At 42.3% G+C, this 17,143-nt stretch overlaps 1 protein-coding gene across 3 annotated transcripts in view; it reads right to left on the bottom strand.

The window, feature by feature from the left end:
- TBC1D23 (TBC1 domain family member 23) overlaps positions 1–10,134 on the bottom strand; it is a 54,518-nt gene extending 44,384 nt beyond the window's left edge. For 2 of the 3 annotated variants that reach the window (XM_058555682.1, XM_058555683.1), the window contains exon 1: positions 1,592–1,647. In XM_058555682.1, the coding sequence (XP_058411665.1) occupies positions 1,592–1,632 (41 nt within the window). In that variant the 5' untranslated portion in view covers positions 1,633–1,647. Of the gene's footprint in view, positions 1–1,591; positions 1,648–9,877 lie in introns of those variants that run through there. The other variant, XM_058555684.1, reaches the window with a different exon arrangement.
- Positions 10,135–17,143: the final 7,009 nt, after the last annotated feature.

Genomic DNA, 17,143 nt, shown 5'->3' with positions numbered 1-17,143 from the left:
AGTATTCACACAGCATCTGAATCATCTTCTGTTCTACCACAACCTCCCTCCCCCTCCTCTCTCCACTCCACCTTAATGCCTACAGCTTGCCAGAATCTGTCCTTTCCCACTTTCTCTTTCAGGACAGTCTCCATACAAGACTCCAGAGGCACTGAAGTCTTCACTGTTTTCCAAAAGACAAGAGTGAGCTGCTGTTCACATGAACCATTTTGGGACACGTGACACAAATCCTGAGAGACAAATGAGACAACAGTGAAATGTAGAAAAACTAAAACTAGAGGACAAGAGAAAACATGAGTTTAGGAATACTAAGTCACTCTTCATTTAGTCAAGAATAAATGTTTAAGGACAAAATAAGCACTCAATAAATGTTTCTTTAAAAAACAGAAAGTATTCACAATGAAATAATGAAACAGTCCTAGAATTAAGCAATTAGCAATCATTCCCAGCAACTTATTAGATGGCCTGTATGATTTCCCATAGCCTATTCAATTTCAGAACAGCACTCTGTCACCTGAGCATATAGAGATAAATTTCCAAAACACTTAAGATAGGATGTTTTCTAGATTGGAAAAAAATTTTTTTAATTCATGAAGCCTCTCAGTCTATTAAGTAAGCTAAGTCAACTTCACTGGTTTTCAAAATTCTTAAAATTGAATACTTTTTTGTAATTATAAAAAAAAAGTCAGATTATAGTAGCTCAAAAAGACCACTTATGACCTAGAATATATGTAATCACCTAAACTTAAATGCAGAGTACAGAGAAACTACAGAGAAATCCCAATCACCAAATTTTTTCAAATTAATTTTGTGTCTTAAAGTGGTCAGGGTCGAAGATATATTATTGTTTGATTTAAATAAGAAAACAAAAGCTCCATTACTGGAGAAATCAATAAAAGCCCAAAGGCTGCTATGTAAACATCTTAAACATGTTATTTCTGCTGCATAGGATACTGTTCAAACCTCTGAGTCGGCTAGCAGTATTAAATAGAGCCGAGAGATAAAATGGACTCAGAAATCATCACTGAAGGTTTTTCTAGCATTCAAAAATACAAAGAACAATATAGCCATGGTTATTATTCTCCTTTCCTCAAATATTTCCACATTTGCTTATTCAAAAGGTCCTGCACATGATCTACTCCCTTTCAAAAAGTCATCTCTCTCCTTCCCCTTACAGCTCAACTCCCTGAAAACTAGTCTCCCCTCATTCCCACTTCCTCTCTCCTCATTCACCCAAACTCTCCGTCGCTCTACTAAAACTGCTCCAAGAAGGCATCAGTCGCCTTTCTCAGTCCTCATCTTCCTTACATACTCTGCAAAGTCAGACTCTCTCCTTAGAATACTCTCCTTCAGTTTCCAGTAATTCTTCTATACCTCTCTCTACCCATGCTATGAATTCTTTCCTTCTCTGACAAAAGTATTCTTCTATTCAAATCTTCAATAAATACGTATTGAACACCCACTACAAGCTAGCCACTGGGTGAGGCACTGGAGATCCAGCAGTGAGCAAACAAGGCCACGCCCTTGTGTAGCTTATACTCTAGCTGGCTATCCTAAGGCTTTAGCCCAAGTCATATTATCTAAAACTCACTGAACAGAGGTGGGAGTGGCTCTTTCTGAGGTGCAGTCCATCGAGATTTGTTCAGAATGGAAACCACCATGAGCACAGATTAAACCAAGACAGGCCAGCTTGCCCATGTATATATACTATACCCAGGCACAAGCCTCTGATCAATGATTTAAAACTCAAAAATGACTGGCTAACTAGTTGTAAGCACCAGCAAATTGTGTAACAGGGAGTACCAGTGGCAAGTTGCACATGTTGAGAGGTGGTTTCATGAGTTACTTTGTGCCACCTCATTTCTGGTTATTTCTTAATACCCCAGGTCATGAGACATCAGCACCAAAGCTTTGTCTGAACTTACTTTGTTACTTTTGTTAGCATGCTAGTTACAAATTACTACCACACCAAAACCCCTTAAGTAGTTGCTGAATATTGTGTGACATTTGGCAGAAATGGAAATAGGACAACTGTGTTACATATTCACTTGTACAGTGGATATGGATGGAGTTCAATGACCATAACATGTACTGTGCAACTTACTTTTAAATACCAATCTCAAACCATCACAACTTTCTAACAACAAATGCTATGATGGCACATTCAGAAATGACCATGACACTTTATAGCCTGTGAGAGCACAATTTGATAACTGTGAAATCTTGAAGTTATCTGGATTTTCGTCAGAATCAGACACACCTGCTACAGCATCTTAACAAGTTGCATGTTTGAATGCCAAGGGAAAAAACACCCCATTCACTAGCTTGAAAATATTAGTGAAACTCTGTATCAGGATCAGATCCACAAAAGCAGCTTTGGGAGAGTTCCTTATCAAATAATGTAACGCTCTCCCGAATTTGTGTTTAGCCAGGATCTTGTGCCAAGTAAAGAAGGTGCTAAATTAGTCCTCTTGGCTTGAGAAGCCAAACAAACTTGATAGCTACAGTATTTCAGCACTGTGCAACAGGCAAGGGAGACAGAGATCACAGAATGCTGCTCTGTAAAGTACTAAAATTAACTACAAACAGAACAGATGCTTTAAATCTTCACAGACTTATTTTTGATCCATAATCCATGTAGATCAAATTGCACCAATGGTACTAATGGTGCCCCTTCCTCTGCTAAGAAAAAACTCAGGAATTTTTGCCTAAGCAAAAACACAAACAAGCAAAACAAAAAGCTCCTCATAACTTTACTGTATGTGTGATGTTGCAATGCATTTGCTGTAAGACTTTGCTTACAAAATGGAAGAATATCTTCTCTACTAATGAGAAGTTAACTTGAGAAAGTGCTCTAAATCCTTTCCTCTTCCATGCTTTCTCAAAATAAAAAGTCCCTAACACACTGTTCTTTTCTATACATATGACGTGACTTTCCAGCACTTTTAATGCACAAAGAAATGCACTGTTGTTTTTTTTCTTCACCAAAGCAGTAGCGCGCGCACTTAACCGCTAAGCCACGGGGCCGGCCCTACGAGGAGTTATTTTAAAAGCAAGTTTCTTATTTCTCCAACCTCATTGACTAAAAACAACAGAAAAATCACGGAGATGATAAAATTATCAAAACTGTGTAACTGCTTAGATGTTCTAATTAAATATTGCTGTTGTATTCTCAGACTGTAAATAAATCAAAATAAATTACAATTCTATTTTATACAATATAGATACATATAGTATAATTATATTATATATTTACATATATTTAATATATAATTTATTATGTAAATACATTGTTACATAACATATATTACATACATATATTCTAGATGATATATGTAACCATAATATCTTAAGATCAAAAAACTAATATATTAGAGGAAGATGGGCACGGATGTTAGCCCAGGGCCGATCTTCCTCAGCAAAAAGAGGAGGATTCGCAACAGATGTTAGCTCAGGGCTAATCTTTCTCACACACACAAAAAAAAAACTAATGATTTTTGGCAAGGGATATGAGAATACATTATGAAAACCAAAGAGGTATAAAGCTATGGTATATAACACTCTGTATCATATCCCACCATATCAATCATGAACTGCAAGAGACACAATGTGGTACACAGCTTACGCATATTCTTACAGCCTTATAGGTGCCACAGATAACAAATACATACATATGTTCAACAACGCACCTCTCTGAATACTGCGTCTTTCAAATGGTTGATTGAGTATAGGATTAGCATATTTTTAACTGGGCTTTCCCTAGGTGTCTGTTAAAGTCCATGTGAAATATATAATGTATATGCAATCAACTTTAGAAAGCGCACAGGGCTTAGAGAGACATGACTTTAAGTTCCTTCCACTAAGTGGGTTTGTCGTCTGACCACCTAAGCCTGTCCTGTCATCTCTAACAAGGCAACAACAGTAAGTCACAACTTCCCTTTTCCAGGGGCGTAAGCAGTTAAGTGTGCGCACTCTGCTGCGGCAGCCCGGGGCTTGCCGGTTTGGATCCCGGGCGCGCACCAACGCACTGCTTGGCGAACCAGGCGTGCACGGATGCACTGCTTGGCAAGCCGGGCATGCACCAACACACTGCTTGGTAAGCCATGCTGTGGCGGCGTCCCATATAAAGTGGAGGAAGATGGGCACAGATGTTAGCCCAGGGCCAGTCTTCCTCAGCAAAAAGAGGAGGATTGGCAGATGTTAGCACAAGGCTGATCTCCTCACACACAAAAAAATAAAAACAACTTCCCTTTTCCACACACCTGTGGTAAAAGCCAAATGAGATGTACATATCTTATATCTTCCTGCTGAAATTATTAAATACTACCAGAGCAATTAGTTTCATGTAACAGCTGCTTCAAAGAAAAGCACACACTACAGCGTCTCCACCAAACTATGAAATGAGAAAAAACTCCTTTAACTTTCAAGAAAAAGGAAGAAGACTGGAAACAAATGATTTAGTTAGTCATCATTTTCTCAGCTCAGGTCAAAAGGTAAAGACAGACCCTTAAAAACAAACACAATGTCAGGAAATGGGTTTTCTTTTCATTGGTCCTTGACTTCCTGCTCCGGCACTTCCACAGGAAACAATTTGCTCTCATGAGCCTAACAGAAGGGACTGATTTGTTTTCCATTTGTAATTCTCAATACCTAAATAAGTCACTTCAACCACTGCCCCTTTTCAAGCTGTATAATCCTACTCTACTCTGCTACAGCATGTAAGTTCCAAAAACACCAGTATTTAGATACCTTCAGAAGATTTCTGTACATGTTATTCCTAGGGCTAAAATGATGAAAAATTGAAGTGTCCAAGCAAGGCAGAACAATGCACAGCTCTGGTGTTAAATGTTTCAATGTTTTTCTGAAGCACTACATAGCAGCTTGAATATAACCAGTATTTAGTTAATGTTTGCTGAATGAATTATGAGTGCTTTGCTAAACTCTCTTTTGCTTTTTGACACACGAGGGAGGGCACTGTCTTTGGTTTATACCAACTGGAATCCACATTTCAGCATGAGCAGCAGAAATAATTTGCCAAGTATATCTTATCAACTCTGTTCAGAAGACACCTACTCATAAGTTGGCTGTGTACTGCAGGACACTTAGTGGGGCACTCCAGAATGACCTGAACTGCCTCACTGTACTTAGATAAGGAACGCACCTGTACTCTCTGCAGTGAGGACAAATACACGGGAAAAAGTTAACTGAATACATTTCTTTAGCATGCAAAGACCAATCACTAACTCTTACCTATGGATATTAAAACAGACACAAAATCCTAGAAGTGAATTATTGTTTAGGAATCACCTCTAAAAACAGGAAAATCTGAATTATAATAAAAACATTAACGTAAATAGTATAAACAAGACAAGTCTTCTTAATTTCTGATCTTTGTCTCCCCTATACGTCTAGTTTACAAAATCAATAGTTATCACTTAAAAACCACTAATTCAGGACAGTAAGATTCATCTTCTCTTCATTTTTCCTAAGGTAATACCTAGTCTTTCTGGAACACCAAGCTGTCAATATTGTTCTTAAATTCCTCCATTCTCTTTCATATTATTATTATTTTTATAATTTATAATTTTTATTTATTTTTTTCCCCAAAGCCCCAGTAGATAGTTGTATGTCATAGCTGCACATCCTTCTAGTTGCTGTATATGGGACGTGGCCTCATCATGGCCAGAGAACCAGTGCGTCGGTGGGCGCCCGGGATCCAAACCCGGGCCGCCAGCAGCGGAGCGAGCGCACTTAACCGCTAAGCCACGGAGCCGGCCCCATTCGCTTTCATATTAAATGTATTTCTTTATTGATTATATCATGTCTGAAACTGCAATCACCTACTCAGGTGACATTTTAAATCTCTCCTCTTATTTCAATGCTGATGAAATAGGAAGCACTGAGAACACTATTTACAAAGTGCGCAAAACTGAAACGAGACCCTATTACTCTCAAAACAATTCCTATTCACATCTCAAATTAACAACAATAGAAGCTTCTTTATGGAACTGATACTTTTACAATTTTAAGAAAAGTTCAGCGATAGTTTAAGAAGAGTTTAGCAATAAATTAAAATCCTGACCTTAAAGTGAATATTATACAAAAATTTTAAACTAAACAAAATCAGAATACCAACAGTTGTTGTACAATTAATGTTTATACCAAAAAAATTTTTTTTAATCATGACTTTGGATCTTTAGGAATTATTTCAGGAAAAAAGCCTCAGAAAATGAGAACTTATGTTCAAATCCAAAGCTGGTTCCTTCAATATGAGGAAGAGTAATTACCAGTCTTTTAACTGTAATAATTTCACATTTGTTTGATTTTAAAAACCTGTAGCTTATACTAATTTTTAAATTTAATTTAAATCATTTCAAACTAACTGTAAACATTTTTACAAGGATTTCCCCACACCCTCTGAGCTGACATGGCTGCAGTTTCATAAAGTTTGAGAGCTGAGGCAGTTTCTGATAACCCTGGCTTTCCGTAAAAAGTGAGCATTATACCAATAGACAATTACACAGCTCACAAAAGCACTGGAGTCAAAAAATTTGCATGAAATGACAGCCTGGCATGTTATTGCACATGATTTTACAGAAGTCTGTACTCGTTCACGCACATTCAGACAATCAACATCTACTGAGCCACCTGCTATCAGTTACTGCCCTTGAGAAGAAGTTCCCTATCTAAAGAGCTAAACCATGTAACCAGATAAGTTATAATATAGACAAGTCAGGTGATACAATATAACCTATATTACATAACATATACAGATAAATTCCTCTGAGCAGCTCATTCTGAGAGACACATCATCTAGAACCTTGCTAACTACAGTGTGGGCCATGAACTGGCAGAAACGCCATCACGCAGGAGCTCATCAGTCAGTCAGAAATACAGAATCCCAAGCACATCTACTGAATCAGAATCTGCATTTTCACAGGACTTCCAGGTAATCCCACTGCACATTTAAATTTTGAGAAGCACTGATCCAGAACATAACTGAAAACCAGTAAATAAGTAAAAGTGACATCTTGTACTTGTAAGATCTTCAAGCCCCATCCTGAGCCTTTTTACAAGTATATACACAATTTTAACAAGTTCAGCTACCTACTTTCACAGATTAGGAACAAACTGCGGGATACCACTACCAAGAAAGAAAGAAAATGGGAAAAACTAATAAAAAGCAATCTCAAAAAGGGATGGCGGCATGGGGCCATTTAACACAGCAACAATCTACCCTATCCGCCCAGATAGGCCCTAGAGGTCTCACTGTATTCCAGAAGTATAACAGTAATTGATGTCCTTAAATGTGCCTCCTCTTGGGCCGGCCCCCTGGCTTAACGGTTAAGTGCGCGCGCTCCGCTGCTGGTGGCCCGGGTTCAGATCCCAGGCGCGCACCGATGCACCGCTTGTCCAGCCATGCTGAGGCCACGTCCCACATACACTAACTATAAGGATGTGCAGCTATGACATACAACTATCTACTGGGGCCTTGGGGGGAAAAAAAAATTTTAAATGTGCCTCCTCTAAGTAGTCCACAAATTCCTGGAGGACAGGGACCTAGTTTTAGTCTCATACACTTACATTTGTAAACTGAATAACCCTAAGTCACTAAGATGAGTTTAGGTTAGGCAATGAGATGTATAAACATTTCAGAAAAATTTCCAACTGAAAAAGTTACAGTAAAAATGTGACAGCATTTTTTTAAAAAAAGAGTAAAGCCTCCCCATTCCATAACAACCCATTCACCAAGCACTCTAAGAGCAGAGGCTTTACTGAACCCATGGCTCCAAATGCGAACATCTTTTCTGACTATTCGAACTCACTTCAAGGGGACCAGTGAGTGGAGCGAGTAGAGAAAAAGGAGAAAGATTAACAGGGAATGGAGGGAGAGTAGAAACCACAGAACACCTCAGGTTTCCTTCATTCATGAAAATAAAAAAAGCAAAAACACAAAGCCACGCCAAAGAGACAGCAAGCCTGGAAGAGAACAAATGCCACCTCGAGCAACCATTCACTCCATGTTCCTTGGCCCTGGAAACAGACGCATGCTCACAATCCTCCTAACCTAAGAATTCCTCAAAGACACCTTAACTCTAGAAACATGTCCCCTGGTGGCCTTCAATCAGCTGATTACAGCCAGTTTATGATACAACGATTCACTCCTCCAAAACAGCAAACTTCATGAAGTTCTAGTCACTACTCTCCAAACACATCATTAATTTTCTTGCCTGTGTCCTTGCTCATGCTGTTACTCCATTCAGAAGCCCTTCCCATCGGTTCATCTGACCGCACTATCCACTGTTAGCCACTAGCCCTGTGTGCGGCTATTTAACATCTGAAATGCTGCTAGACCGAATTGAGACCTAGCGTAAATGTAAAAGACACATTGGATTTTGAAGGCTTAGTACAAAAAAGATGTAAAATTACCTGATTTTTAAAATAATGACTAAATGTTGAAATAATATTTTGGATATATTCGATTAAATGAAATAGATAATTAAAATTAATTTCACTTGTTTCTTTTTAAATGGCTACCAGAAAATTTTAAATTACATATGCGGTTCACACGCTGGTCTAAACTTTACTCATTCTTCAAGGCCTAACTCCAACACCTCTGCTTCACGAAGCTTTCCCCAGTGACTCCAAGTGAGTGGTTTCTGCCCCCATGAACTCTCATAACACTTTTATTCACAGTCCCAAAGAACTGGATCAATTTAACCTTGTTACTCAGTGTACCCGTCACAGCTCCCCAACTCCAATACAACCAAATTGAGGAAAGAAACTACATCCAGGTCACCATAATTTTTCCTCCTACACCGTGGAGAGTATACGCACTAGGGTGATGCTTACGTCTGCTGAGCGCTGAATTTCTCAATTCCTGTATTATCTATCCCTTTCAGCAATTTCCATTTCTTTCCCAGGGATTAAAGTCCATGTCTACAAACATTATCATTTTTAGGCAAACAGAGTGCCAGTGAGCTGTACACATATAATATGATGAACAAGCAAATCTAAAACTAATACATGTGGTCAAGCCCTTAGATCAACTGTAAAAATTCGACAAGCCTCTAAAGGTTCCTTTTTTTTTTTTTTTAATGACGTTGGCCCTAAGTGTATTGTGAAGATCAACTATTTCAAAAGGCTGGGCCTTATCCCACAGATTAACGACACTGGGTGACTGAAGTCTACCAAAAATCATTGGCGGCCCTCCCCACAAGCCCGAGTGTAAACCAGGTCAGCAAGCGAAGGCTGGGGAGCACCCACAGCACACCACACCCACATCAATTACTGTGAGGACCGAGCTGCGGACACAGCGGCAGCAAGGAAAACGACGACTCGTGGGAGAACGGTGGAAACCGTCGGGACGCGAAACGAGAAACAAGAACTAGGATAAGAAATACCTCGACCATGGGGGAGGGGGTCCTCCCCGGGCGTCTCTCTCAGCCTCTGAACTCTCAGGCAAAGGTGGCGCGTCATTTCAAGAGACCTCCCCTTCAAAAGGCATCCCGGTGCCTCCCACCTGCCTCCGCGAAACTTCCTTCCCAGCCAGCCCACCCTCACGCCCCGCCAGGGCTCCGGCCACACTCGCCACGAAGCCACCCTCTCCAGCACGTTCTGGACGCCGGCGGACGAAGCGGGAAGACCGAAGTGAAGCCCGGCCCCTGGATGACACCGTCCCTCCGACTCGACCGCGGCCCCCCGCAGGACCGGGCTGGCCGAGGGCACCGGCGGCGGGGGCGGGGCCGGGCGCTGGACCTGGTCGAGGACGGGTCTCCCCGTGCCGTGCCGGCGCCCGCCGGTGCCTCAGGGACGGCCGGGGCGGTGGGCAGGGAGAGGAGAGGGGCAGTGATAACCAGCCCGGCCGTTCCCTCACCAGCTGTCGCCGCCCGGCGCTGGCAGCCGCAGGACCTCTTCTCCTTCCGCCATTGCTGTTGACGTCCACGTCACTTTGCCGAAAAGTGGACCCGGCGCCGAGATGGACTCCAACACCCAATGTCGTAAAAGGCCCTCGGAAGTCTGGGACTGAGCTTTTGGAGAGGGAATGAAACACGGAGGAGTCGAGCGACGCTCTGTCACGGCGTCCGAGGGCGGAAGACAGCAGGGGAAGCAGAGTTGGTGGAGGCGCTGCCCCTCTCAAGACTACATGTCCCAGGATGCCGCGGGGCCGCGCCAGGCGGAGTGGGCGGAGCCTGGTGAGGGAGCGCGTCCAGAGGACGCCTTGTCCCGGCGTCCGGCGAGCGTCCTTGTTCCGTCTCCGGGTCGTGCTTAACGAAGTCGGGATTGAGTCCCGAGTAGTGGAGAGAGGAGGGGAGGGGGTGTGGCAGTCTGTCAGTCACCTCCTCCTCAGCAACTGGGCTGGGGGAAAGAGTGGGTGTAAGGACGGGCACGCCCACTTCTATTTGGGAGGCCACGTACTTTATGTTTGAATGCTCAAAAGTTCTTTAATGCTAAACGGTAAAGGAAAGATGTTCTAGACTCCCACCTTTATAAATGTATCTTCCTGACAACCTGGAAGGTCAAGTCCAAATTTAAATTCCAGAACTCTCCGAGTTCCAAGAGGGAGGGCTGCCCGTTTCTCCTCTTCCCGGCCTACTTCCCCTTCTCCCCACGTCCAGGTTGGCCCACGCGCCCGCGAAGCCCGCCCCGTCTCCCTTTGACTCTTCCCGGGCCCGGGGGCTGGGCGCAGGCTCGGGAGGACGCACCTGGGGAAATGCTTGGCAAGGCCTGGAACCATCAGTGATGAAGTAGAGCTGCGTGTGACGATAAGGATAAATTTGAAAAATGTGATGTTAAATGAATGAAACATTGCGGAAGGATAGATAAAGGATGGTGTCATTTATATTTGGCATTAAAAATAGGCAAGACAATGTATTGTTTATGAATAGATGCCTATGTGCTTTTAAAAAATGCAGGGGAATGATATATAGAAAAGTCAGAATGGCAGTTCTCAAAGATGAACATAGCCAGACATTGGAGTAGTGAAAACAGATTTTGTCCAGAAACTCCCGACAGTAGGGAAAGAGCTGAGCTCCATTCCCATGTGCGCGGAGGTGATGGATTAGAGTGAGGGAGGGGACAGAGCCGGGGCTGGTAGGGGAAGGGAAACATTACAAAGAGTTGGTCAGGGCAGCTGTGTCTGCAAGCTGGCAGTTTTCACAGTTAGGATTCTGTCCTCCCGCAGAGACTGGGGGACAGAGGCCCGGTCCTTCCCGATGAGTACATTTCAAAAGAGTGGTCTCAGGTCCTTGGGAAGGACACTTCTAAGTTCGAAGAGATACATATTGACAGTTGTAAGCCCTGTCTAGTAAATGCTCCAACGAAGAGCTCAGGAGCCTGTCATCAGGTGCTGGCTAGGAACAGTCAGTCCTCCTGGCAGCCTTGAGCTCTCTCATCAGGCGTTTTAGTGGGGAGCTGGGGTTCAGTGGGGGGCTGGGGTCATCCTAGGGACACCGGCTTATGCTGCAGGAAACCATGCTGGAGTTGGTCCAGTCTCTTAGTGCAGGGCTTTGGACAAAGCTGTCATGTGCCGAAAGTTCTGTTGTTCTCACAGTTACATTTGTGGGAGGAGAGGAAATGGCTTCAATTATGTTTCTAACGTTTTGTTTCTGAAGAGCGGAAAAGTGGTTACGTAGGTGTTCAGGATTTTTTATAGAGTCTATATACTTTGGTTTCTAAGATATTTCATAATTTTAAAACTATTTGATTAAAATAAGCACAAAGCATAGTACAGCTATTTCATTTACAACCAAAAACATGTTCACTCTCTTCCCAAAAGGGGGGATAATACAAGCCTCATGTTATTACACCTTCTTCCCAGCCCGGGATCTCAGCGTGATGTTCAATCCTCTATGAGGAAGATTTCTTTTAACATGGGGTTTTACGAGGGTGTAGATGACAACTGTCAACAAGAATGAAAGGCATGGATCGAGGTCCAGTTACCACCCTAATATTCAGAACCTCCCCCGGGTCCCTCCAGTTGTTGTTAGTGGGTTTTCAGAAGCTTTTCTAAAATGGTTTTAAAAACTGTTATGTTGGTGACATGACATGCAGTTGTTCATTGGTTATGGTGATTCTAATCTTCCACTGTAATTCCTTGTGAGTGTAATTAAATCAGTGACTGCTTTATATGCTGTGTGATGAAAATATTATTCCATTAAAAATATATCACGACATTTTCAAGTAGTTCTTCATTCCGTAGAAGTCGAAACTTCTGATTCCATTCTCTTCAGTAGGGCCAGCGTTAGCTTCATGGGCGTGCAGCCTGTGCAGTAGCACAAGACCCCCTGCTCAGAAGGGCCCCGCACTTGCTTTAGTGCTCTGCTATTGCCATCTTGAAGTTCTTAATAATTTTGGAACAAGAGGCCCCTTGTTTTCATTTTGCACTAGGCCTCCACAAATTGTAGCCAGGCCTAGATAGGGTCAATATGATATTGGTATATAACCTAGTGGGGACAAAATTTCAACTGAAACTGTTTAGTGATGATGTTTTCTGGAGTATTTATATCATCTGTTCTTTTCTCATCAACCTGTTCTATGTTTAACTGAGTCTTCACTCTGAGGTCATGCTATTCAGCAAGATGACATCCTCTTCCTCCAGTGGGAATTCGGGGAATCTGCTTGTTAGGTCAAGTCCTTGAAACTTGGTATGCCTTTGGTTCCTCTTTCTTGAACAGGTTCCACTGGTTCACTCACTACGGTGTTTGCTTGGGTTTGGCTTGTTGGTACCCAGGCTACTGAGTTACCACAGATCTCAGCGGTAGGTGAGTCTTCTGCCCTTAAGCCCTTTCTCTTCTTTCTCTTCTTTCTCTTCTTTCTCTCACTCTTGATCAGGGTCATCCACGCTTTCCCCTCCCCTTGCCTCGTCTTCTGAAAGGATCACACCACACTGGCTTGTTGATCTCCAGGCTGCTGAGTTAGATCCTCGGGTTGAGGGGTTTTCTGATCATTAAGCCCTTCCTCCTGCTCTGGATCTGGTTTGTCCGCATTTTCCCCAACATGCCTCACTTCCTGAGATGACAAGGACCACACTCTGCCCACAGAACATTTTCTAGCTGGCTGCAAAGTTTTATGGGTGTAACTTTCTGAGTATTTTTGTGCTGTAAAAAAACCCCCAAAGTCTTGCCATTTACCTGGATTGTTATGTGCTTAAGAAAATATAAGCATGGGATTGCAAATAGGATTTCTGAAATTCTAATAGCGGATCTCTGATTAAAAGAACACAACTTTTCAAGAGCTAGAGAAGATTTTATTATGAAATCATCTGGCTGTATTTTCTTTCATTACTCTTTTCTCCTAGTTAGTTGTAAGAAGGTTTCTTCAATGATACCAGGAGCTCTCTCTGCTTCTATGTTTCTTTATATCCCTCTTGAGCAGAGGGAATTGGAATCTTTTTTCATAGACCTGGTACTGCACTACGGTGATGCATCAGGGTCGGTGCACAATGCAGCCGTGCCAAGATATGTCTCCAAGAAAGGCACACCCAGTCATCCACATGGGGTGTGTTACCTGCCTGCATTTCTGCAGCTAATTGTGTTCTCCCACCCAAATAGGAAGACGTGGCATTATTCCTTATTATCCTTGGATAAAATCAAATTGCATTTTTTTTTTTTTTTTTTTTGTGAGGAGATCAGCCCTGAGCTAACATCCGCCAATCCTCCTCTTTTTTTCGCTGAGGAAGACGGCCCTGGGCTAACATCTGTGCCTATCCTCCTCCACTTTATATGGGACGCCGCCACAGCATGGCTTACCAAGCAGTGCGTCGGTGCGCGCCCGGGATCCGAACCAGCGAACCCCGGGCCGCCGCAGCGGAGCGCGCGCACTTAACCGCTTGCGCCACCGGGCCGGCCCCCAAATTGCATTTTTTATAAAGGAAAATTAAAATTTCTTGGTTTTGAATGATACTGTAAAAAACAAAAGTATTTTTCATCTGTTATTTCATGTTCTGTGCCATATAATTATGTAATTTATATTGTATTATATGTACTTAAGTCATATAATGACACATGGTCTGTTCTCAATAAATATTTATTAAATGAACTAGGGGGTTTTTTTTTGAAGTATTTTGGAATGCATGAAGTCATTTACCTATAGAGAAATGGCTGGTTGGGATTGGGGGCAGGTAGGGATTGTGAACTCATCGTGTGGCCAATTGTTATGTTAGTGTAGTAGAGTTTATTTCATTTTTCACTCTATTATTATTACAGCATTTCTTTAAAAAGAGATGATCATAGCTCTTATCTTTTATTCATATTCAAGCAATCTTTTCTTGACTTTCATGCATTCTTAGGTGAAGACGAAGACCTGATAAAATGTATTAACCTATTGCCACATAAAAAGTTACCCCAAAACTCAGTGTCTTAAAACAATGAACACTTATTATCTCACAACTTCTGAGGGCCAGGATTTAGAAGCAGCTTAGGTGGATGTTCTGGCTCAGGGCATCCTGAGGTTGCAGTCAAGATACTGGCCAGGGTTGCAGTCATGCAGTCATCTGAAGGCCTCACTGGGGCTGGAGGATCCTCTTCCACGGAGGCTCACTCACATGCCTGACAAGTTGGTGTTGGCTGTTGGCGGGAGGCCTACCGTCCTCTCCTAATGAGCCTTTCTATGGGCATCTTGAATGTTCTCTTCACGTGGAGGCTGGCTTCCCCTCAAGGGAGTTCAAGAGAGACCAAGACTGAAGCCACAATATTTTTTATGACCTAGTCTCAACAAGTCACACTCTATCATGTCTGCAATATCTTGTTGGTTACACAGGTCAACTGTATTCAACATGGGAGGGAACTACAAAAAGGCTTGAATACCCAAAGGCAAGAATCACTGAGGGCCATCTTGGAGGTTGGCTGCCACTTGAGGTAACATTAAATCCTGCTTATTCTTCATTGTCCAATCAAACTTGCCCCTGAGATCCCTGCCCGTATCCTCTCAGGTCTCCTCAAGCTCTGCCCCCTCTGAACTTGTGAAGGACTATTAGTAGGTCCTCTCATCCGTGCAGTGAGGCATAGAGCATCTTGTATTCTTTACAAGAATGGCAACCATTTTTAAGTTCTTTTATAGCCCCCACTGCACAAAATGCAGGGCTGAAAGTCTAGATGTTGCCCAAAAGTTCTTGTTGAATAACAAAATATTGATTTTTGTTTCTTCAGATATTGTGTGGGAGTTTCAGAATTCTAAACTTTCCCAGGAATTTTCCTTGTTATCTTACAAGGACAAATGTTTTCACAATTATCAAAATTACTTCAGTTATTTGTAATTTTAAAGTCCCATAAGGACCTGCATTCCAAGACTCTTTAAACTACTGAAGCCTAACATTTAATTTAATGATGAACAAAACCAAGTTAATTCCCATTCACAGATGACAAGTGAACAGTTGGCAGCAATTTCAACATCTGCTTTTAATCCATTTGAAAGTGTTGATCAAACAGTGATAAAAAAAAGAGCTGGAAACTCTAATATTTCTCCATTATCCTTCCAGTAATTGTCTTTGCTAACTGAAGTTGACTCCCAATGGGTTGTGTAGATGGACCCAAAGTAAGCATCTGGGTAGAGCGTGACCCATTCTTGGGTTTGGGATCCTTGTGCTTTAATGTGGGAGCCTGTTTCACCCTTTCCTCATTCCAAATTCATTCCCAAATGTTCCAGACAAAAGGCTCTTATTAGAGTTGAGTCACTGCTGGTTGGAACAGGGATAGTAAACAATGTGTTAGCTGGAACTAGCCTCAGTTTTAAAAACTTCTTGCTTTTGTGAGTTCACACACACACGCACACTCAGACGCACAATATGTAAACAGTATCCTTAGACGATGGCTGTGCTATTCTTTGTGTATAATCTATGTCCACTCACCTCATACACTTGTACTCACCCTTCCTTTTTTTTTTTTTTTGTGAGGAAGATCAGCCCTGTGCTAACATCTGCCAATCCTCCTCTTTTTATTTTTTGCTGAGGAAGACTGGCCCTGGGCTAACATCTGTGCCCATCTTCCTCCACTTTATATGGGAAGCTGCCACAGCATGGCTTGCCAAGTGGTGCGTCGCTGCGCGCCCGGGATCCGAACCGGCGAACCCTGGGCCGCCGCAGCGGAGCGCATGCACCTAACCGCTTGCGCCATTGGGCCAGCCCCTCACCCTTCCTTTTAGACATATTTCTTGCCATATAAAATAGTTAGCAAGGACCCAGCTAAGCTAATTGGATGGAATTACATGATATATGCTTTTAACAATAGGTGTAAGAAATATAGGTGTTACAATTTCTGTGAATTTGTTATTTAGAGGCTGGTTTCCCTAAGGCCCTAAGTGGTACAGATTATCACTGTCATTTCTACATTTCAAATTCACTTAAGAAGAATACAAAAATAAATAAAAAGAATTCTTAGGATGTAATGAATATGAAAATGACTACAGATACAAAGGCATTAAAAAAGTTTAGATAAAGAATTTCTTCTCTATAATTTTGCTCATACTTTTCCTCCCGGACAATATCAACTACTGCTCTATTCTTAATTCCCACCCATAACCTGAAAACTCTTGTATCTGCACTTCCACCCTGGCCTTTCTTTCTCACTTTGCATCCGTAAATCTAGCCATCTCCTAGGAGCTCGCCCGTGGATGGCCTACAGACACCCCAAACTCACCGTTTCTGAAACTCGGTATATCTGCCTGCTCCCCAGCCCCTGCTTTCTCTATAGAGGCGACTGGTTTTATCCTATAACCAGTCATCTAAGCCAGAAACTTGGGGATTATTCTATCTTCTTTCCTTCTTCCTTCCTATTGGTCAGCAGGGCCTATGAATTTTTTCTTCCTAAATATTTTTCAAGTCGGGTCTCTCTTCTCCACACCTGCATCTTTTCTCTCGCTTCTGCTCCTTGTTATGTCTTACATGAAGGGATTCCTTAATCAGTCTCCGCCTCCTTCCGCTCCCCTCCCCAAGCAGTCGACACAGCCTCGACACTCGGGGTTCAAACCGGCAGCCCTCAGGTGGGATTTACTTAGCAACTTTTATTTTCTTGTTCTTAATCACTTGAACATCTTTATACACTTTTCAGTGTGTCTCCTCCAGCACTCCCCGTCACTTTAGACCAGCCCAATTTACACATTTGTTACTTGCTTGGTCCTCAGAGGTATCTGAATTTGTGCCTCTTGC

This window comes from Diceros bicornis, chromosome 15 (assembly GCF_020826845.1).
Source record: "Diceros bicornis minor isolate mBicDic1 chromosome 15, mDicBic1.mat.cur, whole genome shotgun sequence".
Lineage (NCBI taxonomy): Eukaryota > Metazoa > Chordata > Mammalia > Perissodactyla > Rhinocerotidae > Diceros > Diceros bicornis.
The sequence above is the reverse complement of the archived record's forward strand: the minus strand, read 5'-3'. Positions and strand labels throughout refer to the sequence as shown.